Source organism: Colletotrichum gloeosporioides, assembly GCF_011800055.1.
Source record: "Colletotrichum gloeosporioides strain Lc1 chromosome Unknown consensus_84, whole genome shotgun sequence".
Classification (NCBI taxonomy): Eukaryota; Fungi; Ascomycota; class Sordariomycetes; order Glomerellales; family Glomerellaceae; genus Colletotrichum; species Colletotrichum gloeosporioides.
Window position 1 is genome coordinate 417,692 of NW_025544729.1, and position 25,088 is coordinate 442,779.

General features: G+C 54.0%; 9 protein-coding genes across 9 annotated transcripts; 6 read left to right on the top strand and 3 right to left on the bottom strand.

Moving 5' to 3' along the window:
- Nucleotides 1-933: 933 nt before the first annotated feature.
- GCG54_00002183 (uncharacterized protein) lies at nucleotides 934-2,104 on the top strand (the record flags this gene model as incomplete). The annotated part of the gene is made up of 5 exons (XM_045402279.1): nucleotides 934-1,327; nucleotides 1,381-1,576; nucleotides 1,632-1,726; nucleotides 1,786-1,898; nucleotides 1,946-2,104. The coding sequence occupies 5 exons, from the start codon at nucleotides 934-936 to the stop codon at nucleotides 2,102-2,104; spliced, it is 957 nt and encodes a 318-aa protein (XP_045258641.1).
- Nucleotides 2,105-2,680: 576 nt separating this feature from the next.
- GCG54_00002184 (Dicer-like protein 2) lies at nucleotides 2,681-7,310 on the bottom strand (the record flags this gene model as incomplete). The annotated part of the gene is made up of 6 exons (XM_045402280.1): nucleotides 2,681-3,993; nucleotides 4,046-6,496; nucleotides 6,550-6,802; nucleotides 6,851-6,899; nucleotides 6,961-6,989; nucleotides 7,044-7,310. The coding sequence occupies 6 exons, from the start codon at nucleotides 7,308-7,310 to the stop codon at nucleotides 2,681-2,683; spliced, it is 4,362 nt and encodes a 1,453-aa protein (XP_045258642.1).
- A 2,592-nt stretch (nucleotides 7,311-9,902) lies between these two features.
- On the bottom strand, nucleotides 9,903-10,970 carry GCG54_00002185 (putative proteasome subunit alpha type-2; the record flags this gene model as incomplete). Its single annotated transcript, XM_045402281.1, has 5 exons — nucleotides 9,903-10,021; nucleotides 10,074-10,670; nucleotides 10,729-10,770; nucleotides 10,858-10,877; nucleotides 10,927-10,970. The coding sequence occupies 5 exons, from the start codon at nucleotides 10,968-10,970 to the stop codon at nucleotides 9,903-9,905; spliced, it is 822 nt and encodes a 273-aa protein (XP_045258643.1).
- Nucleotides 10,971-11,608: 638 nt separating this feature from the next.
- GCG54_00002186 (uncharacterized protein) lies at nucleotides 11,609-12,586 on the top strand (the record flags this gene model as incomplete). Its single annotated transcript, XM_045402282.1, has 1 exon — nucleotides 11,609-12,586. One exon carries the CDS (start codon nucleotides 11,609-11,611, stop codon nucleotides 12,584-12,586), a length of 978 nt encoding a protein of 325 aa, XP_045258644.1.
- A 1,166-nt stretch (nucleotides 12,587-13,752) lies between these two features.
- GCG54_00002187 (Alpha-1 2-galactosyltransferase) lies at nucleotides 13,753-14,799 on the top strand (the record flags this gene model as incomplete). Its single annotated transcript, XM_045402283.1, has 3 exons — nucleotides 13,753-14,047; nucleotides 14,104-14,528; nucleotides 14,584-14,799. The coding sequence occupies 3 exons, from the start codon at nucleotides 13,753-13,755 to the stop codon at nucleotides 14,797-14,799; spliced, it is 936 nt and encodes a 311-aa protein (XP_045258645.1).
- Nucleotides 14,800-16,824: 2,025 nt separating this feature from the next.
- On the top strand, nucleotides 16,825-18,689 carry GCG54_00002188 (Sphingosine-1-phosphate lyase; the record flags this gene model as incomplete). Its single annotated transcript, XM_045402284.1, has 3 exons — nucleotides 16,825-16,925; nucleotides 17,040-17,645; nucleotides 17,696-18,689. 3 exons carry the CDS (start codon nucleotides 16,825-16,827, stop codon nucleotides 18,687-18,689), a joined length of 1,701 nt encoding a protein of 566 aa, XP_045258646.1.
- Nucleotides 18,690-20,432: 1,743 nt separating this feature from the next.
- Nucleotides 20,433-22,430, top strand: GCG54_00002189 (uncharacterized protein; the record flags this gene model as incomplete). Its single annotated transcript, XM_045402285.1, has 4 exons — nucleotides 20,433-20,748; nucleotides 20,794-21,296; nucleotides 21,350-21,452; nucleotides 21,499-22,430. The coding sequence occupies 4 exons, from the start codon at nucleotides 20,433-20,435 to the stop codon at nucleotides 22,428-22,430; spliced, it is 1,854 nt and encodes a 617-aa protein (XP_045258647.1).
- A 653-nt stretch (nucleotides 22,431-23,083) lies between these two features.
- On the top strand, nucleotides 23,084-23,917 carry GCG54_00002190 (uncharacterized protein; the record flags this gene model as incomplete). The annotated part of the gene is made up of 1 exon (XM_045402286.1): nucleotides 23,084-23,917. One exon carries the CDS (start codon nucleotides 23,084-23,086, stop codon nucleotides 23,915-23,917), a length of 834 nt encoding a protein of 277 aa, XP_045258648.1.
- A 560-nt stretch (nucleotides 23,918-24,477) lies between these two features.
- Nucleotides 24,478-24,867, bottom strand: GCG54_00002191 (uncharacterized protein; the record flags this gene model as incomplete). The annotated part of the gene is made up of 1 exon (XM_045402287.1): nucleotides 24,478-24,867. The coding sequence occupies one exon, from the start codon at nucleotides 24,865-24,867 to the stop codon at nucleotides 24,478-24,480; it is 390 nt and encodes a 129-aa protein (XP_045258649.1).
- Between the last annotated feature and the right edge of the window lie 221 nt (nucleotides 24,868-25,088).

A 25,088-nucleotide genomic window follows, 5' to 3' on the forward strand; every position in this document is an offset into this window, starting at 1 on the left:
GAACGGCCTGTCGTTTGCATCTGCCCTTGCCGAAACCCATATCTAACCAGCGGCAAGTAGAAGCTTCTCTCTTTGGCAAGAAAAGAAGAGCAGGTATCAGGCAAATACTCCTCCTTCCTGTAAAGCTTCAGCACTTTGAGTCAGGCAAGTCACCATTGCAATAAGTTTGGGAACGTGCCCTTTGTGCAAGATGTTGCAAAGTTTCGACGAACGAATGAAAGATTGGTTGAAACCCAGGACTGTAGTTCAGAAGCAAGATTAGTAGAGTGTTTCTGAAGGCATCCCTTATAACGAGCTGTTCCTCGCCGAATTGGAGACCGACTTGCGATCCAACGCATCTCGCCGCGTTTGAATGTTTCCTTTCACATGTTCGTTTTCTTCAAGAAGTTGCTTGATCCCCCGCAATGCCGAATGTTGGAGACGCTGTCTTTTACATATATATCAAGATCATACGTAACAAATTGTGCTTTCTTGAGTGCTGCATACCTATGCAAGTACCCAGCCCTACTCAAGATGGAATTCGTGAAGACGGTCTTTTTTCCTGACCATAGGTGTCCAAATATCAGAAAGATCGCGGATTCGACTCTCAAACTACCTTAGGAGACTGGCAATAAAGGCTCCCAAGGTTAGCTTTTGGCGGACGATGGCGCACCAGCATGTACTAGGACGCAGTCGATGCAATTGGTGCAGACCCACTCTCCAAGCAAATGAACCAATCACAGGGCAGGCGCATCCCAACGCCTGCCCGGATTGCCCTTTTCAGCTGCCTCATCTTCCACTTCACACTGTGAACTACCTCAACGTCCTTTCCACACGTGTTTGTGCCATCAACCTCAGCCTCACACACCAAAATTCATCTCCTTGCCCGTCATAATTCACTCTAAACCTGTTTTTTTAAGTTTTGGGGCCTTTCCCATTCTTCCATCCGCAACGATGGCGGTCCTCAACGAGCTCCCCGGCATCAAGGTCACCATCGAGGTCAACGACGTCAAGGCCCAAGAATACAACGACGAGGACGGCCCCGCCGAGGACAAGAACAATAGACGTGCGACCAATCGCTGCTTCAAGTACATTGAGTCCAAAGATGACTCGCCATTCTCAGTTGTCTACCACCTCGATAACACCTACGGACAGCTGTCCAGGTACGATGCCCTTGGAATCTACTTGTCCATCGACGGCACCCAGATGGATAGTTGCCTCTGGGAATCCGCTCGGTATCCCCCAGGCTCACCCGTCTGGACGCACCGTGTAACAGGCACGCGCAACACGTCGGCGCATTCCGGCATGGATTCTATCAGGAAGTTCAAGTTTTCCAAAATTACGACTAGTACGTTGTCTCGCTGCGCCAATGCGCGCGCGCAAAGCTAATGGTGTGTGCAGTTGATGACGCGGGGAAGGATCGCGTGGCAAGAGACATTGAAGACTTCAAGCGCATAGGTCTGATCAAGGTTTACGTCTACGGATGCTCCGTCAGAGAGAATCGGCCCACTCATAGATCGCACCGGTCGACCCGTGATAGGGACTTTGAGGTTGCCGAGAAGGCGCTGAAGGGTCGGGCTGTGTCGCATGGGACTGCGTTAGTTGACAGCGAGCTCTGTTTCTTTTAAATGGTTGATGCTGACGAGTTACAGATACTCTGACGGTGGACTTATTCCACAGACAAGCACCGTCTCAGTTGATTTCTATCCCCGAGACCCGTTGGCGGCGTTTTCTTTCAAATACCGCAGTCGAGGCTAGTTGTTTATCTTTTGTGACTGGGATCCAGCAAAACTAACTTTGGAACAGATGCTCTCCACAAGGAGCTGGTGATCCCCCGCTCTCCCACTCCTGAAGGACTCAATGCTCTGTCCGAAGCGGAGATCCGCCGGCTGGCTGCAGAGCGACTCGAGGACATTAACGTTTGTTTCCTTAAGCAACTCATCGAGCCTGACTAACATGCTTGAAGCATCATCGTCGGTCACCAACCCTTAAGCGGGAGCCCAGGGCCGTCATCAAACGCGAGTTTGCAGAATATTACGATCTGACCGAAGAGCCAACTAAGCGCGAGTGGAAGAAAGTCAGAATCGACGACAAGCACGAGGCGATCGATCTCACGGATGACTAGAAGCCACCACCGGAGCTCGAAGAACTGGGCTCTGATAGCGAGTCCGACGATTCGAGCTCTGACAGTGACTCTGAGGGCGACTCGTCTCTCCGGGGCGACACTGCTGCGTAGTTTTGTTTCCTGATTTTGACACCCTGCCTCAGCAACAAGGACTTGCAGCGCTGTATGTTTCGCGTTCTTCGTTTTGTTTTCTCTGGGGCGACTTCGTTTCATGACTTCTTAGGCGCAAGATTTGACATATCTGCTGTGGGCGCAGGCGCTAGTACTCACTACTTCACGGTTACGATGTTGACGATGGTGTTTTCCTCCTTTCATCAGGAGTTTAGTGGTGGAAACAGATATACCCTCTCCTAGCTTTCTTTGTCTTTCACTTTTCGATGTCTACGTATCCTCTCTACAGGGTAGGAAATGCCCTATCATACCAGGCGCCCAATACAAAGAATTACTTTTCATAGTCTAGCCCTTCATTTCCATGCGCGTACTTTCGTATCCATTCTCCCATTTCTCTTCTTGGAACTTGTAATCTTTCAATGTTTCGGATAGTTCGATGGGCTCCTCGTCTGATGGCGCCGATTACTAGTCAGCATCTTCGTTCTCGATGCCCATCGCCGTGTCCCCGTCAGGATCCTTTTGTGCCGCCATCTTTTGCATCTTTTCCGCCTTGAGAATGCGCACCGCCGCCTCTGCAGCCTTGACCTTAACCTCGTCCTTGGTCACACCCTTATCGACTTCGACGACGCAGCGGGTGCCGACCATGACCTTGCAAGAGAGCTCCCGCTCCCTGCTCTCTAGCTCCTTGTAACTTAGAACGTACTGCACGCTCTCCTTGTCGGCGAGGTGGCCTAGCTCCTCCTTGGGATGGAGACAGTGCACCCCGTCGCGGAGGATGCGCTCCAGACAGCCCAGGATGCCGAACCGCTCGACGACCTGCTCGCAGACCTTCATGTCCCCGGCGTCGACCCACACCGCGCCGAGGAGCGACTCGAAAATGTCCGAGTAGAACTTCCTCAGCTGCAGGCGCGCGAGCAGGGCCCAGGGGTACGTCGTGCCGTGCTCCATGGCGTCGATGATGGGCCCGCGCATCTCGGCGTGCCGTTTCTCAATGTTGATCTGTTCGAGGCCGACAGCCGAGGACTGGTGGCGCATGAACTTCCATAGCGGCAGGGCGAAGCGAGAGCGCTTGAGTTCGGGCACCTTGTCGCGGATCTCGCCGATGACGACCTCTTCCTGCTCGACGGACTGCTCGAGGGATAGGAAGCCGAGGAAGTCGCCATTGACGACTGCCGTTTTGAGGAGATGCATCGACTGGTGCGAGAGGTGTGGCCGGATGGAGAAGAGGCGGTTGACGATGATGTAGTCGAGGACGGCGTCTCCGATGAATTCCAGGCGTTCGAGGCAGCCGAGGGGGTTACCAAAGTTGCTCGACGCGTGCGTCATGGACTGGATCAGGAGAGACTTTTTTTCGAACTCGTAGCCGATCAGCTCTTCCAGCGGCTGCAAGGTTGAGGGGAGCGCGACGTCGTCGGGAGCGACGTCATACAGTAGCTGCCTGCAGTCGTCTATTCTCCTCCACTTGATCTGTTGCAGGAATATGGACATGCAGTCGAGCGCCTTGCTCAGGCCGCCGTCTTCACCGCCGTCAATCATTGAAGCCCCAATAAGTGCCTCGACAATATCGGCTAGAGTTTTGGTGGAAATTCTCCTAGTAGATGTATCTTCACCGCGCTTGAGCACGTCTTCGACGTAGATCGGGCGCCATTTTTGTCCCGTGAATGGTTTCGTCAGAATAAAACGGTCCAAACCGTGCTTGATTGCAGCCTTGCAGAGCGTTGAGTTGGCGACAATGCTGTCCTTCTTGAAGGAGAGTAGCCTTTCTGGCCAGTCGGGATCTGCGGTGTGTTAGCTTATCTGGCAGGGAAGACTTCTTGAATGTTCACGTACTCAAAGCGGCAACGTTGATCGTCGCAGAGAATTTGAGGATCGAGTCACCGAGAAACTCGAGCCTCTCGTAGTTTGTGGGCTCAGCGGCACTTCCAGCACTGATGGCTGTGTGAACCAGGGACCAGTCGTCGATGGCGAGCGGTCTCAACAGTGTCGTTGATAGTTCCTTGGCCACGAGGCATGTTTCGATCCGATGCAGAATGGATGGGATAAGCACCCCAAAATGTGCGTATTTCGCCGGTATAGCATCAACCTTTGCCATCGGAACCGGGTATACACGCGAGTAAGGCTTTGGGTTACTCGGGGCTTGGGAGGGGTCGCTTTGTGGCCGATGAAGAAAGTCTGATCGTCGAGACCACTTCGTGAGGGTGAGATATGGAACGTCTTGAGGGGCTTTTTCGAACCCGTAGAATGTCTTAGATACCAGGTCGGGTGTCGGCTTATTGTCGATTATGCCTTCGTAAAGGTATGGGCATCCAGTGTCGTCTCGAATGAAGCAGGTGAGGTCGTGTGCAGACATCTCCCCTGGCACGAAATGCTTCGTTCCAATACCATCCAGAGAAAGTTCAGCACCAACTGCGCTAAACCTGACTACCTGCTTAAGGGGGCTCGATAACCAGCGATGGCCGTAAGGCAAGGCGAGAAGTACAGCAGTATGATCCTCGTTCTCAGGCTCCTCGATTGGAAGCTGGTCACCGAATTCGACGGACCATGTCGTGTGGTAGTCGAGATAAAGTGGCATCGTTCGCAGCCCGGGGATCCAAGTGGGAAGCACCATTTCGTACTCAGTATGGACATGCCCATTTGCATCTTTCAGCAGAATCTGGGTTGCCCTCAGAGGGTCTCCACGTTTCCACGCGTTGGCCACACTATCCCAAGCATTCAAAAGACCGTTCACCTGGAGAACAGCAGCCCTCTTGTCCACTCCGGGAACAAAGTCCTCTGGCTTGAAGGGCAGAAGATTGTCGTTGACGAGGCCTGCCCGATAAAGAGCTACGTAGGCCTGAAATGCAGCGTCTTTCATCGCGTTCTTTTCAGACTTCCACGTTGATTTGCTCTCGGCAGATCGTACTTCGGCGGGAAGGTAGCTTGGAAGAACAACCGTATACCTCAGATCCGGAGCATCCGTGTTGTCAAGCTTCTTCAAAATGTAGTCAGGACGCCAGTCGATAAACTCCCCGGGAGACAGGATTCGGCAGAAATGATCAAGATGTGATTTTGCGTTGTCGAGATCCAAAAGCGCTCCCGTTGTCTCAACGTTAAACTGCATCTCTGCCAGTTCCTCCGTCTCTTCAATCTGTTGCAAATGCTCGAGCTCCCGCTCTTGTTGTTCATACTGCCGCTTCATCTCGGCCTCCATATTCTCCCATTCTTGGGAGAAAGTCTCAGAGCGGTCGAGTAGCAGTAATAGCTTAGAGTCACGCATTCGCGCTCTTCCTCGTCTTTGAATGAAGGATTTGAGGTTTGGCGGTCTGTCAAAACAGATCACCAGGTTGCAGGCCGGAACGTCGATGCCTTCCTCGAGGACGCTGGTTGCAACCAACAAGTTGATCTTTCCGGATCGGAACTGGTGTAGTGACTGCAGGTCTTCTGTTCGAGAGAGGTCCCAGATATCTCGTTTTCTTGCCTGGTACTGCGATGTGCCCATCATTGCGCCGACCCGGTACTTAGCCCGCAAAGCTTCATGCGATGTAAGCAAATGACCCAGCACGGCTACAGTGGCTCGCTCCTTGGCAAACACAATTCCAGTGATGTCCACCTTATCCTGGAGCAACTGCTCAATAAGGATGAAAACCTTTTCCGAAAGAACATCCCGACTGATCTCAGTCGGTGACGGGCGACGGCACTCGATCTGGCCGAGGATCTTGCCAAGGTACTTCTTCTCGTCTTCTTTCCAGGCTTCCAACCATCTACTCTGTGACCGTACCGCCGAGTCGAATCTGGTAATGACTTCCCAGATGTAGTATTCAGCAGCCCATGGCCCCAGTTCTCGACAGATCTGATTCGCTTGGCGACCAAATGAAGTCATTTGGTTGTGTACGTAGGTATCATGGCTTTCAAGAACCGCAAAGAGCTCTCGCTTGCTGCGATCGGTGCCTTCGGCTTGCAGGTGAAGAACGAATGGATCCTCCGAGATGTCAAGGTTCCGGATCGCATTCCTCAGAGTTTGTAAACTCTTGGGAGTTCTGCAGTCGGGTTTGGGGTGGAATTCGACGTAGGACAACTCTGGCTTCTTGACGCAAGCAAGCAGATCATCGCGGTGCATTGTGGGAGTCTTGCAGACGGCGTCCAGCGTTGACTCGAGGACGTTGATGCTCTCGACCTTAGATCCGAATGTTGGGCTAGCCGTCAACCCCATAATGTGAGGCACTCGTCGCTCGTCGCGCTTATGTGGGTGGTAGAAGTTGGTCATGATTTTGCTCCCCGGAGACTTGCCGACGCAGTTGTGAGCTATGAACGAACATGTTAGCTGTTGATGTGAAGGGGAGATCTGGGTTGCATACCTTCGTCAAACACAATCAGAGACAACCTTTCCATCCGCACAAATGCATGAGACAAGGCGTCTAGCAAGATTTGGTACGTCGACACAACTATGCGCACGTTCAATAGCACAGCATCCCATACTGCTTGATCCGACCATGAGTCGACGTTGTCGTCGCCGCTTAAGAACTTGATCTGGACAGCAGGAATCTGAGACTTGAGCACCGCCAATTGCTGTGCACATAGTGACACGGTTGGAGCGAGAAACCAAACAATCTGCATTGATTAGCTGAGTTGCTACAGACTCATCGAGGAGTTACTAACTTTCTCGGTTGCTGTTCCCTCTAATTCTGCTTTTATTCGCAACACAGCACTGAACTCTGGTCAGCACCGTGCTGTATTACCAGGTGTTTTGGAGTTGGATCTGGACTTACACTTGAGTTTTGCCACTGCCAGTATCCATCTAACAACGAGTTAGAATCTAACAAGTAACGGTTGGCTATTAAGAGAGACTTACAGCTACGATAATGTTTTGCCTCATGCTTTCGGCAAACATTTCGAGTTGGTAAGCCCTCGAATTCATGATGACCTGAGTGCCTGAGGCGGTCTCATCTGGAGACAATGCAGCCTCATCGCCCAGGAACAACTCCTCGGAGGAGTAGGCGGAGGCGGAAGCAGAGATGGCATCTTGGTTAAGAGGCCCCGGGGCCGGGACATCAGAGTGCAGGTCATCCTCTGATGGATCGGTGCCGTCGCCGGAAGATGATTGGGAATAGTCAGCCATTACCACGGTGCCACGGTGGTACGAACTGGTGTGACTTGACCAGGGACCCGGAAAGTCCTCAGTCCTGTGGCTAGAGTCGAGTCCTGGGATGCGAGGTACTTCCCGGGCGACGACTCGAGCCAAGCTCCACGGCAGCGTGGCTAGCGTACGGTACCCAGGTACGATGACGAGACAAACCCCGGCAGCGGGGTGGACGGCGTGAGTCAATGGGGGAGAATCGGGTGTAAGGTTAAAATGACGCGGCTCAAAAAGGGCAACCTAGCCATGTAGAGAAATCCTAAGCAGTTGGGTGGTGCGGGGCCTGAATGGGTTCGCTGGACGCAGTGAAATGCAGTGCAGTGCGGTGAGGTGCAGGGTTGTCGATGGGTGCGATGGGTGGTGGTGTGTTAACGATGCCCTTCCTGTTCTTGCGTGTGCGACGGGACGTAGGTAGCAAGGCAGATGTCAATCATTCAAGCCGGGCGTAACTGAGATAGAATTGGCGACGACAGCCTGACGACAAATGCTGACTTGGTCGTGGAAAATGCAAAAAAATTGTGGATGGTGCCGCGAGTCTGGTTGCAACAGCGCAAGCGCTTGCGTGTAGGCAGAAGGACCAGGGTCGGAGAGGATGGGTGGGCAGCAACCCACGGCGATGGTGCCTGGTACAGAGTCAGAGTCTCAAGTCAGATATTTCCGACCTTTTGGCGCCATGCGTCGACGGAGCGGCCGCGACTGTGATTCTGTAGTGGAAGTGGAATGAACAGCAAGACCTTGGAATTGCACTCGCAATCCACTCGCGCTGCGCGTATTTGTGTCCTCCGAGTCCTGCAGGAGGCCCACCATTCTGCTGCTGTTGTTGAGGACGTGGACTTTTTCGCAACCACTTACGCACGGCGGTAGGTTGAGAGACGGTGTCATACTGGACATAACCGCGCGGGAAGCTTTGCTTGGGCTCCTTCGCCAGGGAGAAAATAACGAAGGTGAATCATGATGCAGATAATGGAGCAGCTGGGAAATGAGGCGGGCTCGCAAGACTCAAAGATCACCACTTGTGACTCCTGGCGCACGATATGCTGCCGGCACGTTGTTAAGGATTCTAAGCAGGAACAGGCGAAATTCCCCGCGACATGGGGATTCGTCTTCTCGTAGAGTCGGGCTTGGGTACCGACCCGGCAACACTGGCAGGATCCATCGATGATGTGGTTCGGAGGAAAGAAACAACGAATCTGACAATAAACCCCGGCAAGCTTACCCCGTTGTCTTGGAGAACTCGTGTTGCACAAAAGAAAAACAAGGTACCTGTCAAGCTTCAACTCAGTACCTACCTAGGTAGTATTCCGTCCAGGCTCCAAGAACACCGCCGAGACACACCATCGGCAGCACCACTCTGGCGGTCCACGTTCGGACGGTAATGCCGCTGACTGGGTTCTACCTTAGTCCACAATCACCCGCCTCCACCCCGGCTTTGGGCCATGCCCAGTCGGGTCCGCTGCCGAACAAAAATACGGCCTTAAACGTCCGGAGCCCCGAGAACTGCCTGGCCGACTTCCCAATATGTCCCGGCACTTGGCTTGCGTCTTGCTGACTCTTGAGGCCAACACATTTTTGAGTTCGCCGACACAAGGCAACAACGATGGCGACACCAGAGATAACGCAGCCAAGGTTGTGCTGCAGCACATGCGTCCGTTCTTGGTTTCTTCTTCAAGACACCGTTGCCTTCAGGCTTCCATCCGGCCACCTGTTGTCATGAAGCCGTCTCGGAGCCGATGAAATTAGGAACCAAGACGCGGGATGTTACCCCTCTCCTGGTTTTGTAAATTAGCAGCGTGGCGAAGTACAGCAATAACTGGGTCGGTCATGCTTGTAGAGTGCCTTCAAAAGAACCTGCAAATGCAAGGCCGTTGGTATGATTTTTTAAGATGCCCTTCGCATGCGGTTTCGCGCTTCAAGGCAGGCTTCATAAACAAATAAGAGCCCGACTTGAAGGGTGGATTGGGCAAACTTGAGCTTACTGGCCTGTGCCACCCTCCTGCAAGTTGCAACCACAATGCACAACGACCATGCTTGCAGGGGTGGTTGACTGGACCCTGATCGGTCTAGACATCCATAGACGGCCGTCAACTTGTGTCATCTGCCTGCCATTAGGCAGTTTACGAATGACCATCTTCTCCAGATGCCGTCATTTCCCACATGAGGCCATCAGGTGAACAATTCGTCCTCTGCATCGATGCGGCACAGCTACTGGTGGTTTCAGATGCTATCAGCAGGGCAATAGTCCTGCACGAAAGAAAAGCGGTCGACTCGGCAATCGGCAGTCAGCGTAAGCTGGTGCCTGAGGGGGTGTGTCTGCCTTGACCCAAGCTCCTCCTCAAAGCTATTTAATAGCCGGATCGCCTGGAAGTGACTAGATCATCATATGTCTGGACTCTGTCCTGCGGGCGTTTGAATTGGGATTGTTGAAACGAGGGCACTCACAAGCATTTTAGTCTCGTAAGGTGTGGTCATCGCGCAGGTCATCCATTGATTCTAGAGCCCGGAGGTCCTCTTTGCTCCCGTGTCTCTATGCTGTTCTATGATACAAGGGTAAGACCCATAAAGTCAAGACGTGCATTACAAGTTCGTGAGATAATCCTCAATCTCCTGAGGACTGAGCTTCCTGAATCGGGGGCCCTTGGCACCCTCAACGCCGTCAATGCCGAGCAAATGGTCCGCCGGGGGTCCAACGATACCTGTGAAAGGGTCAGATACTTCATCACTCGCCGCAATCGCTTTTCAACTTACCAATCTCGATGGTCTCTCCGTTCATCTCTCCCTCAATGGTCTCCTTGAGCGTAAGCAGCGCAATGTGCAAGGCGTCCTCAAGCTCCAAGCCCTCCGTGTATCTCTTCTCCAAGAACGTCTTGGCTGAAGTGGCGCTCTTGCCAATAGCCGTCGCCTTCCAGGGGAAGTAGCTGCCAGAAGGATCAACCTGGTACAGCATGGGTCCTCCCTTCAGAGTACCACCAGTCTTGCCGGTGGCCTTCTTCTCCTCGCCCTCCTGGGCCTCGGTCTCATCCTCGGGCAGGATACCCTCATCCCAGCCAGCGATGAGCAAGCTGACACCGTAGGGACGGACACCACCAGATTGAGTTGCCTCCTGCATCACACGAGCGACGTCCTGCACCAATATCCGCGTGGGGGGGTACTCGTTGTAGATGCGCTTGTAGCCGGTGTGCGAAACCTTGCGGGCCTTGTCCACCAATATTCTGTAGTCGGGGCCCATGCCGGAGTAGACCATGCCGATGTTCGGGGTGACGAGGCTAATCTTGGACAGCGAGCTGGGGTCGGCGAGCGGGGATGAAGACTTCTTCTCGGTCGCGAGGACGATGCCGTTGGTGGCTTCGTGGGGTTAGCATGGGCTTAGGGAAGGAGGGGCAGGCAAGCTTGCCTTTGATACCAAGGGCGGTAACACCCTGGTTGACGGCGTTCAAAGCATACTCTAATTTTCAATCAGCTCCGTCCCGTACATTCTCGATCAAATTAACGCCAGAATTGTAATCAATGGAGGGGTAGGATCTCAGCGTACCGATCTGAACCAGCTTGCCGCTGCACCAAGTTAGCATATAGACGTCACACAGTGGATCGAGTAGCTCACCTGGGCGAGAACGTCGTCAGCGAGAAGGAGTAACGGTCGGCCATGGCTTGACTGTTAAATTGTACAGTCGATGTGTGTTTTTGAGGGTGGTGGTGACGGGGAGGATGGAAGGTGGATTGGCTGCGGTCAAACGAGGTGAGGCTGTCGGAGCTATGAAGCTCTCCCTCCTAGGCAACTCGCGCCGCGTCAAGCTGCCAACCGTCCGCTCGCCGCCTGGGGAAGTGAAGGCACGTGACTTGGCCGGTCGGGGTGTTGATCCGGGCAAGAATGGCTCCTGTCCAGCTGACATAATCAAAAGGGCACGGAAGCTATGACCAGCCGGAGACAGCTCAGAATAAAGTGGTGCTGGAATATTCTTTTCTCTACGCCTGCTACACACTCAACTGACGGTCTTTCTCGTCCAGGAAAATCCAAGAGCTTGGCGCCGTATCCGAAAGGACAGATGGCCTGGTTTATCGCTTTGTTCCTTCCTGCCATGTAGGTGCTGTCTTTTGGGGTTCACTCGAGCCAAGCAAAACACCAATCCCACGACTCCAAGCACCAACGCTCTGAGCATTTCCCTGCATCGTTTCATTTCTACCTGTTTGTTGCCCGCTGCAGTCTCACAACCCAGACATCATCCCGCGCATTGCCGGCGCAAAGATATTCAGTCCAAGTCACGGTTTTCGTCGTTATCGCCGCGATGGAGTCAGCCACGCCTCAGTGGAGTTGGCCGTCTGACCTCCCCAGAGAGCGAGGCCACGCGAAAGCCGACGCAGCCGAAGCGTCGCAACCTAGCAACTTTGAAGGCCAGAACGAGAAGAAGACCACCCAGGAACAGCCACAGCCCGAGCCTCAACCCAAGCAAAGATACTATGGCCCGCGAGTATGCCGCATCTGTTTCGACGTTGTTCATCCTACTTTTGAAGAACCCGGGGTTATGAGCGGATTCATGAACGCACCACCGCGGCCGACCTACAAGTCTGACGACCCTGAGTGTGGACGACTCATCTCCCCATGCAAGTGCAAGGGGTCTCAACGTTACGTTCACGAGGGTTGTTTGCAAGCTTGGAGATACGCTGATTCGACTGCCAATCGGAACTTCTTCTCATGCCCGACCTGTGGCTATCAGTACAAACTTGAGCGGCTTTCGTGGGCAAACCGTCTATCGAGCGCTTATGCGCAGATTCTACTGACCATCCTCATTTTCGTATTCTCGGTCTTCCTCCTCGGATTCATCGCCGACCCCATTTTGAACCTATGGAGTGATCCGATGGGCACAATCGCTGACACGGTCGCGAACGTGTTGGACGACATTGAAGCGCTTCACGAGCCGGAATCGGAAGAGCCTGGAACATGGCTCGAACACTTTCTCAAGGGGTTCTTCTCCCTCGGTCTCCTCGGCTTCTTAAAATCTCTCCTTGCCATGACACCGTGGCAGTGGTGGAACATTCGATCTAGCGGTCTTCTTGGCTCGACTGGACGCCGTGGGGGAACAGGACGCGCGCGAGTTGAGAACATCAACATCGGTCTCGTCATTATTGGCGCTGTCACCTTTATGTGGGGTGTGTGGAAAGCCGTGAGGGCATTCAGTGCTTCCGCGCTACAAAAGGCGAGCGACCGGGTTTTTGACGTGGGTGGTGACGATGATGATGACGACGAAGAAATGAAGAAGGACTAACGTAGGGCGGATGCTTATGGACAATACAACGGCTGTTATTTTCTGAACAGATTCCGCTTGATACGTCTGCATGTTATCATGAGTACACTCACCCGCACACTCTTAAGTTGCCTCGAAGATTCTCTTCCATATCGTGTCAACTAGTCTGTGTGCGGAGATTAAGTCCCCGATATGTCCTTGTTTCTGGCCGTTTTGGCCAGATTCACTTTGGACATTCGGACGACATCAGGTTGTTTTCAAGTAGTTGGCGTTTTGTCGACTCGAATCCAGCTGATGGCTACCCTCGACCCCGTCGTCGATTCATTTGAATTGGCCTTGTCGATTCCTTTGGGTTGCCAAACGCGCAAACTGATACACGCTTCGCATTGTCGCTGCTGGCATTGACGACTATTTTACTTGACCAAGAGAGAGTATTTTCAAGCACATCTGTCCCGTCTATGAACTACAGTGACCGTCTATGAACTACAGTGAAATGACACTGGATCACCATGTGTTTCCTTTTCAAATCGTGAAAATCATTGCAACACCATGACTTGGGATGACAGCCAAATATCTCAGTAAGCTTGAACCGCGTCATCTCACCCCGCAAATGCAGGCCGACCCCCTTGGGACCGTGGGGGCCGCCGCTGCGACCCTGAGCAAGCAGGGCACGGGCCTCAGGGGATCACCATACGGATCATATTCTCCCCGAGCGAGCCAATCAGTGCCTGTCCCTGTCAATGAGCTAGATCTCATGCTCGCTGAGTGGACCTGAATTAAACGAAGCGATGCCATCGAGTTCGTGTTCAGCAGCCATTACTCTTTGGTCGCTCGCCGTTACCCCTTGCACGAACCACCGCTTATATCTGTGCTCTCCAAGGTGTCGCCTCGACTGCCCAAGTCCTCGACGTTATGCGACACTTTGAATGACGCCCTACGATCGCCCTACGACACTCAACACTCGTTGGCTTCTCCCTGCTTTCCATCGCCGCCAAGACTCTAGTCGCAACGGGCGCCAGTCAGCCTACAGTCTCGTGTTCGAAAACCCGCGAAATTTGCATCCCGACGACCTTTGTTCTCATCAACTAAGCCGACGACGTTTTGCGCAGGGCTTGCAGACAGCGCATCTGCTCGATTGCGAACCTCTGCGACCCATCTCTCCCAAGCTAATCGACTAATCCGACACAATGCACTTCGCATACCCTCCACGAAAGAGTTCCAATCCGCCACCCTTCAGGGCGAGATCGTCGAGGATACCACCGATTCTTCGAAGGAGCAGGACAAAGATCATCGCCGTCGGTGCACTCGCATTCCTTGGCTTCATCTACCTTCTCTCTGGAGCTTTCAAGACCAGCAGCGCGCCCCGCGCACCATCGGGCAACCCCCCTGTGGTGATTGTCACGAACCTGGACGAGACGACGTACGGAAAGAACTACTTGGCGAGCATTCGCGATAACAGAAAACAGTATGCGGACTTGCATGGTATGCTTGGAACCATAACCCCTGAGTTAGTACATTTACTGATGGTCCCCGCGCAGGCTACGAAGTGATGTTCACGAAGGTTGGTGACTACGATCTCAAAGGATCCCCGGCGTCATGGAACAAAGTTGTGTCTCTGAGACACGCGATCACGAAATACCCCGAGGCGAGCTGGTTCTGGTATCTTGACCAGGATTCGTACATCATGAATACCCAATCCCTGGAAAGTCTCGTTCTAAAGTCGGACAAGATTGAGAGCTTGATGATCAAGGACCACCCAGTCGTGCCCCCGGACAGCATCATCAAGACCTTTCCTCACTTGAAGGGCAACGACATCGACTTTGTCCTCACGCAAGACAGAGAGGGTCTGTCTGCGGGGAGCTTCTTCGTCCGGAACGGAGAGTGGGCGAAGTTTTTCATTGACACGTGGTTCGACCCTCTATACCGGTCCTACAATTTCCAGAAGGCTGAGGGACACGCTTTGGTAAGTCTCTTATGCCTGCGCCGCAACTGGTCATCATATTAACAAGTACTTATAGGAACACATTGTCCAGTGGCACCCGACTATTCTCTCTCGACTGGCGATTGTACCTCAGAAGACTTTCAACTCATACAACAGATACGACAAGGGCGAGATGTTCGTGGACGGCGATCTTGTCGTGCGCGCCGCCGGCTGCACCAAGTCTGGAGACCGAGCTTGCGAAAAGGAACTTGAGACATACAACACAAAGTGGCATGCTGCGTTTAAAGCATAAACCGAAAGAAAAGACGGGAAAAGGGGTCTAGGCATGGAAGAACCCCAGGCGTTTTCGTTCCGGGAAGCATGAACTCAACATTTTTGAAGTGTACAAGACGGAAGAGGGCGTTTACTATGGGCTGCGGAGCTTTTATTTTTCACGAGGCATATTTATTGGGGATTACTTGACTGAGAGGCTTGGGGGCTTCGGAGGCTCGCCCGGTTGCATGAGCCAGTTCATGTCGCGATGTCATGTTTTCCATTTTGGTTTCTCTGTTTTAGATGACGACTCGCTGATGACCGGAGGCTCGAGTCTTCCTGTGTGTTATATATCATGTTGATAGATGTTGTTGGCAAGCCTGCCGAGGCGCGGATGCTAATACGGACTGTATCCCCACGTTGAAGCGGCTGGGCATCCTTCAATAGCGGTGATCTTGGGCGAATCTGGACAAAAGACCCCACCGAGGCTTGCTCGAACAGCCTTGCGAACAGTGACATGCCTCGACAGTACGAGTTGGACAGGGAAGGTTGAGTGGGATCGAGCCAATCAGAGAGAGGCCATTAAAAGGTTGAGGTCTTGATCTAGCTGCAAGGTTGGCATACGCTAAGATCGAGAGGATCCGGGCTGCGCGCATGGGATCCGCTTGGATCTCTCAGACGTGGATGGCGATGTGACGTGGTCATGGCAAAGGACGGACTATTTTTTTGAGTCAAGCCGCTCCACCAACGAGTCCTTGGGTGCACTCGCTTGATCACTAGGTCAAGAACTGAAGGAGGGCTGTCTCTCTTGCATGATCGGCACTTCTCATGCACTTGCAATGAGTTCGAGGCGGACGCCTACATGCCGTTGTGTCAAACGCCACCGTTGATAAGCGGCAGTCGCATTCGGGACTGTGAACCCCGGTTGACGGGCGTCCGCGGACGCGGTGCCCCGCCGCGATGGGGCCCGTCCCTCCGGCCTGCCCGCGCGTACCGGTTCGTGGTGTCTCTGACGGATAACGGTTGTTGTGTCACTTTCCCCAGAGACATCCCAACGCGTTGAGAAATAGAGAGGGCGCATCTTTCGGCAACGAGGGGTAGTGAGGGGTAGGTAGAGTTGCAGGCGATCTCGACAAAAAGTCATGCGGGCATCGGATAGACTGCCCAATCGGCCGAGTTTCGCAGGTGTTCGGCTCGTGTTGGCCATTGTGACGTATCTGATAAGATGGCAGACAGGCAGGCAGCGCGGTGATGAATGCCCCGTTTGGGATGGAGGAGGTGTTTTTCGTCGGCCGCGGTCCACTTTCCCATTGCTGCCATTCCGTCGATACCTAAAGTTGCAGTCTACGGTCTTTGGAATCGCAAGCTGAAGCCTGTTCTTCCATTCCGAGGTTCCATTGCCTTTGCGTCTGTGGTGTTGAAGTCCAACCCCGTAGGCGACTTGCCTGAAGGAGTGATACCGCTTCTACGCAATAAGAACGGCCAGCGGACGCGGACGCCGTAGAAAGCAGGGCCCCTCTGGCCTGTCACGGCGCATGTGATTGCCCGGATGGCGGCAATAAACCCCCAGACCTGGGAAAAGAAGGGGGCGACCCAGCTGTGCCTCAGCTGCAGCAACAGGGGTTTTCGCGCTAAGAAATAATCAAGAAGACGCCATGCCCCACGATTTTTTCTGGACTCGACGGCTGGGATTCACGGTGGTCGGTGTTCTACGCCGCGTTCTAGGTCATTTTGGCACGACTGCTTTCCTGGGGTGCGCCGGCGTAGCGGAGGCGATGCACATCTTTTGCAGTCGTGTTGCTAAAACATCGGCCCTCCTCCTGCTCCTCTTCCTCCTTACTCCTCAATTCCCACCTAGTCCTACTAATTACGTCTCCAATTCTTTTTTTGCGCCCTTCCCCATTCGCCGTCTGTTCTTTTCTCCGTTTATATATAACCAGGTTTCGCATCCACCCCCATTGGCCTTGGCTGCTCCCGCCCCCGTTTCCGTTCCATTCGTCGTCGTCACTCGTCGCGAACATCGAGTCTCTCCACTGCGCCGAGCTTCAAGTAACAGGTGGTCAACATGCCCGGCAGCTCCCGTATCCCCGCCAGCTTGCGCGAGAGCTTGCAACACGTCAAGCGCACCAGACAAGCCAATCCGCTACTGGTCCTGAATCTCGACTTGTAAGCCGCCAATTCCTTCTGTTCTGTGTTCCTGTCGCGCGATTCGTCCTTAGTTGCCGGCAGATCATGTCAGCCGAGGCTAACCACGGAACTCCCGCTTTCTTCTGTCTGCAGGCTGCGCAACATCATCTTCTTCCTCTTCGTCTGGCGATGGACGCGCAAGACTTTCCTCAAGCTCAAGGGTCGCGGCCTGATCGGCAGCATCGTCGAGCTGTACATTGACATCCGCCGCGTCCTCTATGGCTACTTCCTGCGCGCTCCCGGCGTGCGCGGCCAGGTCCAGAAGCAGGTCAACGAGACCATGGCGAAGCTGCAGAGCAAGATGATCCCCAAGGACCTGACCAGATACCTCACACTCCCCAAGGAAGGCATGTCAGACGAGGACATCAAGAAAGAGCTGGACGCACTGGCGAATCTGGACCACACGAGATGGGAGGATGGATACGTCTCCGGTGCCGTCTACCACGGCGAGGACGAGCTTCTGAAGCTGCAAACCGAGGCTTTTGGCAAATTCACGGTTGCGAACCCGATCCATCCGGACGTCTTCCCTGGCGTGAGGAAAATGGAAGCCGAGGTCGTTTCTATGGTCCTGGCCATGTTCAACGCTCCTCCCGGCGCTGCCGGTGCCACCACCAGCGGTGGTACTGACAGTATCCTCTCGGCATGCTTGAGCGCGCGCCAAAGAGGCTATCACGAGAAGGGTATCACAGAGCCTGAAATGTACGTCCCTCTCAAGACTTTGCCTTGACGTCCGCACTGACACACGGCAGGATTCTGCCCGAGACCGCACACACTGCTTTCCGCAAGGCCGGCGACTACTTCAAGATCAAGATTCACTACGTTGCATGCCCCGCGCCCAACTACCAGGTCGACGTGCGCGCTGTTTCCCGTCTGATCAACAGCAACACGATCCTTCTCGTTGGCTCTGCCCCGAACTTCCCCCACGGTATCATCGATGACATCAGCACTCTGTCCAAGCTTGCCTTCAAGAAGAAGCTGTGCTTGCACGTTGACTGCTGTCTGGGTTCCTTCATGGTGCCGTTCCTGGACAAGGCCGGTTTCGAGACTGAGCTGTTCGACTTCCGTCTGAAGGGTGTCACCAGCATCAGCTGCGATACCCACAAGTATGGTTTCGCTCCCAAGGGTAACTCGACCGTCCTGTACCGGTCGGCCGAACTCCGCAAGTACCAATACTACGTTTCACCGGACTGGTCTGGCGGTGTCTACGGTTCTCCTGGCATGGCGGGCTCGCGTCCAGGTGCCCTGATTGCCGGTTGCTGGGCCAGTCTGATGAAAGTCGGTGAGGCCGGCTACGTCGACGCTTGTGTCAAGATCGTCGGTACGGCCAAGAAGATCGTGGAGAAGATCCGCGAGACCCCGGCGCTGGACAACGAGCTGGAGATCCTCGGCAAGCCCCTCGTGTCCGTCGTCGCCTTCACCGCCAAGAACCTCAACGTTTACGATATCGCCGACGGCATGTCCGAGAAGGGGTGGCACCTGAACGCCCTGCAAAACCCTCCTGCTATCCACGTCGCTGTTACCTTGCCCATCACCAAGGTTTACGAGAAGCTTCTTACTGATCTGGAGGCCGTCGTGGAGGCCGAGAAGGAGAAGGAGAGAGTGCGCGCGGTTGAAGGCAAGGGTGTTAAGGGTAAGGCGGTCGGCGACTCGGCGGCTCTCTACGGAGTTGCTGGATCTCTGCCCAACAAGAGTGTGGTTGTTGACTTGGCCAATGGCTTTTTGGATTTGTTGTACAAAGCATAAGGGAATGGGACTGGTGTAAGTGCATTAGATGGCGAGCATTGATATCGGTCAGGAGTTAAAGCTCCAGTGACATAATTGGGTAACAAACCTTTTATCAGCATCATACCAGCTTCACCGATGTTGCACTACTGCTTTGCACTTTTGATCTGAAGGAAGCTGATCGTTGAGAAGAAAGTGGCTCACGTGGCCGCTTAAACTTGACTTGTTGCTTGGACAGCCTTGGACATCCCCACCGGTTCGAGCCACGGGGCCGGAGGCGATCACTTAGTCCCGTTTCCTCGAAATCAATCAGTCGGGATGCCAAGAGGGCAGCTGGCATGTCTCATAAGGGCCGCTCCGATGGCGCTTCCGACAGCGACGGCGAGTGCCACGGTCCCAACAAACCTTGAAGCGAAATCGGGCCCGGGACAGGGGAGAGCCACGCGGAACAGGCGAACCATCTTTTCGGTGGGCGCCTTACCGGCACACCCGGAAAGGTGACGGGCCAATGGCTGCCGGGATCCTGCATGATATCATCTTTGTCCCTCTGCAAATCCCATGCGGCACGCCCACCACCATCGAAGCTGAAGTGTTGCTCCAAACTGCATCTCAACTCAGGGCTTGCTGTCTTATCGGACGCTGCGGTGGCACCTCGCCAACTTCAAAGGAACATGAGAGATGAGATGCGCTGACCTGACTGCCGGCCCACACTGCCGGCCAGCAAACATGCATGTCTCCTGACTTTTTGTTGTCCGACGCAGCTGGATATTCCAGGACTGAAGCAGCAGACTGGGCGCACCGTTCGAACAGCTCGAAACAGGAGTGCGGAGATGGGCAAAGTTGGTTCATCTCAACAGAGGCCACCCACCCTCCCTTTCTGGCCTCAAAATCGGGGGAAGGCTCCATCGCGTTCTCGGGAGGAGGCTTCTCCCGAGAAACCCGGCTTGCGGGGGGGAACGCATACCAAGCCATTCTTCAATCCCACCGCTCTGGGCGGCACCGTCGAATTGGCTGATGGCCCCGCGTACGTCCTCAAAAAGTGTAATTTTGCTGCCCAATCAGACAAGGATCGGCTGAGTTGGAGAGTGAGAGAGGGACGACCAGCCGGTCCCACGGCACTGTCGAAGAGGTGAAGAAAAGAAGGCAACTCTTGTGTGGCGTTCTACGCCCGGCTACTTTGTGCGAGCCGACGAAGAAACATCAACACAGCCTGCTTTGCTGCATGGCCATGGCTGAGGTATCTGTGAGGGGTCGAACACCACATTTGCTAACGTTTTCTTGAAAATGCAGTTTTCTGTAACGGCAATTTGCAACCCATGCCTTGTGTGTCCCTCCCTCACCCCCGGCCACTGTGATCGTCTCCCCTCATTAATACTTATACACATATCGTGTACGCCTCTTATCAAGCCCACCTGACGCGAGGGGTGGCGGTGGTGGGTGGTGTATAGATGTCATGGCCTAATTGGGGACAGCCGTACTCGGTGTTGTATTCTTGACCGAGAGAGGCATGGGTCTATAACTACACCCAACGTTTATCTCGTTTCCGGGTTTCCCTCCCTCCGTCATGTTGTTTGTCTTCTCGTCGCAAATTGAGCCTTTTCTCGTTGGTGCCTTAAGAAAACTGCCGCAGCCGCTTTCTGCTGCCCTCTGGCGCCTCAACAATCCAATCATTGTTTCATGCCCGTTTGTCTCGCACAATGACCTAGGTACAGCCCCGGGAGTTCGCATCAAGTCTGCATACGACGTATCAACTAGAGGCAAGTCATGACCAACAACGCGCCAGCAGAGGAGGCGGTCCGGCCGAGACTGGACACCAACACCAACTGGGCCCCGCCGCGGGACCAGCACCCCGACGACCCGGAGTCCGAGGAGCTCTCGCCGCTGTCTCCTGGACGGGAGCCGGCAGAGTACACTTGGGGAGAACAAAAGGAGGGCCATGGACCCGGCGAGGGGGACGCTCGACCGGCAGCAGCCATCAACATCAACATACCGTCTCCTCTTATGTCAAGGACACGTGAGAGTATGGGCAGCATGTCATCCGATATGATGGAGGAGCTGAGAAAGATTATCAAGGAAGAGGGTAAGTCTTTGTTGTCATCGAGTGCCATTCTAGTCCTGCTAATAGGCGGTGTAGTTCAAGCAGCCCAGGTGGTGCATCGTAAGAACAGCGAAATTGGAAACCCCATGGACGCATTCCGGTTCCCGCCCCTTTCCAACCAGAACCCCGCCTTCACGCCGGCGTATCCCAGCCCACCTCCATCGGTGATTGAGACGATCAATTCCAAAATCTCATCTCCGAGAGAGCGGAGCCCGGAAGTCACCGGTGCGAAGGTGAACTCGGCTCCTCATCTCGCGCCTCCACCGACGTACGTGCCGCCGTCGGTGTCTGAGCCCGAGGCCACACCGCCCATCAGTCCTCAGCAGAGGGCCGTCCGCTTCAGAAACCGTGGGCCACCGGTGATTCACTGCCAAACTCGCATCGAGCCGGAGGCCGTCTCTCCCACTGCCCCTGGTCCGGGACGGGTTGAGTTGAGCAGTGTCGACAAGGCTTGGGGTGTCTTGTTTGATCTGGAGGGTTATGGTACTCAGCGTCTGAACTCTGTGCTCAGGGGTTTGGCGAACTACATGGTACTGTTCACAGGTTCTCACAATCGAAATTGGCGGTCACTAACAATCTTCAGATTGCGGAGTTCAGCCCTCCCGAGACTCTTGTCGTTACCCCTGAGAAGATGCTGTGCTTGTACACAAAGTATAAGATGGAACCCGAGAGATTCCAATACGAAGGTAAGAACCTCTTCAACAAGACCATCCCCTCTCTAATACGTCGCAGATATCTTCCGCTCCCGCTCAAAAGATGCCCTCGAGAGAATCGAATACCTTTACCAAGACTTGGACTGCCAATACCACCTCGTCCAAAGCACATCAAACCCTAAATCCAAACCAAACGTCCCCGGGCTTACACCCATCGGCTTCGCAAAGTGGATGGTCAGCAACATCCTCGCCTATCCCGATCCCGAAGCTCGCCGCCTCCACACCATCATGTCCTCGCTCCCCATCAACGCAGACGGACCCCTGGTAGACGGCAAAGCAGAGAGACTTCCGAAGCAATTATCCAGACACCTCTTCCCCGAGCATCACGACAAAAAGACCCGCTCGATCCTCGACGAGGCCGTGCTGGACTGCCTGGACGACGCCGCGCCCCCTCTCCCGTCCATCCCCCGCTCGAGGCCGAGCCCCTCCGACAACAGGCCCGCCGAGGCAAACATCCACTCCCGGCGCTCGTTCGACGACAGAAAACGTCCCAATCTGATGACGCAGCAGCGCTCGAGGACGTACGACAGGGGCACGAACCCCCAGGCCGCACGGCTCCCCCGTGCCAACTCGGACGCGGGCGCCTCCGTGCCCAGACACCGCGACCTGTCCCCGCCGCCGATGGGACGACACTCTGGTGGCGGCTCCTTCCAGCGCCGTCGCAGCCCGCCGCCCGTCAACCGGTACAGCGCGTCGCTCCCCGCGATCTCGCAGGTGCCGTCTTCGTCCTCGCATTTTTCCTCCTCGCTCTCCTCAGACGTCAGGGGCGGCGAGGGGAACTACGGCGTGTACTCTGGCAGGGACAGGGGCGATGAGAGGGAAGAATCGCCGAGGTCGCCTGGGCTCGGGAGGAGGAGCGTCGGAGGGGACCGGGGACCGACATGGGAGGATATGTACAGTCGCCCGGGGCGAGGATCACTTGATGCGAGCTCTTCGCGTTCGTTCCGTTGATTGAAGCGTTGGTTTTGGTCTGGGGAATGTTTGGGAATGATAGCTTGGGCGGTTACGATTGATGACTTTGATGACTAACGCATGTTCATTTCCGTTTTGGATCGTTTTGTTTATGCCGTTTCACTGCTTTTTTGTCATTCGCGGATTTGTATTTGGGAAAGGGTCCGCGTTGTTGGAAAATTATCGGTGGGATGATGTCGTTTCTCGATTGGGGATAGGTCCTGTCAAAGTGAAAAGTTATTTCGTCTCTCGGACCATTCGCCGAACCGCATCGCTCAAGTTGACTTTTGACTAGTTGACATCTTGTCACGATACACTTCGCCGAGGCATTGGCCCGTCCACTTTCTGATTTGTCGGTTGCGCGTCCAAGTTGTAAGGGGCCGAGTGCGTCTATCGGAGGATGCCGCAGTGAGGCTTCGACCTTCCCTCCGGTCTGTCCCACCGGTCCTCCTCCTGGTGGGAACTGAATGATGGAGTTTTCTTTTGTTTGACTAGTGCTTCAGCTAATTATGGTATTGTGTCGTCGTGGACAGAACCAGTATACATCTAGGTTTGCGGCTGGTGATATTAATCATCTCGGGATCCCATTTCACGACTTTGGTACGAGGGCCTCGTCTGCTTAGGAATAGTTGTCGAATGACCAGAAAGCAGTAATGCATTGGCTCTCTCACGCGGTTCTCATCCTGTTGGCGGGCGTCACACCAGTCCTCTGCGTGGAGCCAGCAACCTCTCCGCCTTCGCCCACTAAGACGCAAACCTCTTCCAATTTCACCGTACCTCTCACAGCCTACAACGCCGAGGTAGAAGAAACTGGGGTGCCAAAAACATCAGCACCCATACTGGAGGCTAAAACAAGCGCTGCGAACGATCACTGGGGGTTTTATCTCTTCAGGACGACATATGACGACAACGATCTTTGGGAGCGATACGTTGAATACATCCGCAAAAGAGCCAACGAGAGCATTGATGAGTATGATGAAGGACATGAATGGCATCCTCATTTTCGTCTCTTTGTCATCGAGGGACCTGACTTGAGAGGTGCCTCGATTGAGCATGTCAGGACTCGATTTGCGACGTGGCGCGACAGACCTAACATTAGGTCCCACGGGTTTTACTCAGACATCGCCCCGAGCAAGTACTTTGACGAATATGTTCTCTCCAGGTTCCCGCTGTATGCGGATGCGGAGTGCCTGGAGTCGTTCCGCGTCTACACCCAGCTGAGAAACGGGTCTCGCGAACAGGCGGAGCACAAGGTGCTGGTGAAGGCAATGAATGTCGAGGGTAGCGACAGCTATGTGCTTAAGTGGAAGAGAGATTATTGGAGAAACCCGGATTATCGGTGGATGCTTGTGAGTTGTGAGGAGCTGGTGCAGTATTGGGATATCATGTCGTCGAGTTGGGGTGGTTGGCATGAGCAGTATATGAAGTTTAACGGCGGGGAGAAGAGGAGGCCTTGGGAGCCGCTGATTCAGCATGATGAGTTGTAGCCTTGGTGAATTACCTGGTTTCATCCTTCACCATAGTCTTGATGCAGTACGATATGTCGATAAATGATTGTATCGTGAAGAATGAAGGTTTTTGTACATTGACCGTTGTCACTAAGATGAGGATCCCGAGCCACACTGACAGCGTGAATGCTTGCGATGTCCCCATAATTAGCAATCGCCGGCCGCCCGAACGGCATGGGGCCGATGGTGGGGCCGATCACGACGTACAAGTGGCAGTGAGCACCACGGGAATGTACACCGGCTCTACATTTATCAACTGACCGCATTCATCAAATCTTGCTTTCTCAAGTTAGGATTGAACTAATCTTCCCCTCGCCCAAAGGTTTTCTTTAAACTTTCTAACTGACTCAAAGTGTTGCCCGACCCACCTTGACATTCAAGCTTGAGGTTTCGAATTATGGTTCATTGCTTTTCTCATTCATTCTCTCCCACAACTATTGACCCTCACTACAATTACATGATTGTTGTCTTACATCTCATATACCTCGCTTGAATTAGGGTTCAAGGAACATCAGAACTCAGATGGTTCGAACATCCCATTATACACGAGCCGTGGCGTCCTTCTGCTTCTCCTGCTCGAAAGTATTCTTATGATACTGAACCGCGTTATTGTGCGGAACAGCAGGGGGACCCACATCTTGCCTGAAGATGTACCGCTTCCAAAAGTAGAAGAACTGCGCTAGTCCGTGCCGCGCGAACTTCCTTGTCGGTACACTGAATACAGCATCCAGCTCCTCGAGACTCTTACGATTGGTTTCAGGGAGAAAGAAAAGAACGAGGAAAAATCCAATGACGTTCCAGCAAGCATACCAACTGAAACCCCCCTGAGGGGTGAAGGCCGTCTGCAAAGAGGGCCAAGTAACAGCCAGAACGAAGTTGAAGAACCAACAACATGCTTTCCTGACCGAACCGATGTCGATCATAGCCATCTTTTCTTCCGAACCCTTACATGGAAGGATTCAGACGACGACACAATCATGCTCATCGTCTCCTGCCACTCCAACGAACCCCGGCTCGCTTACCACTCCTCCAACCCTTCACCTCAAGCCATCCAATAAGCGACCTCGCGGCAAGATGCGCAGCGCCATCATCGGACCATCTCTGGCGTCACATGGAAGGGGCTCTTCACATGGGTATAAGGCACGCCCAG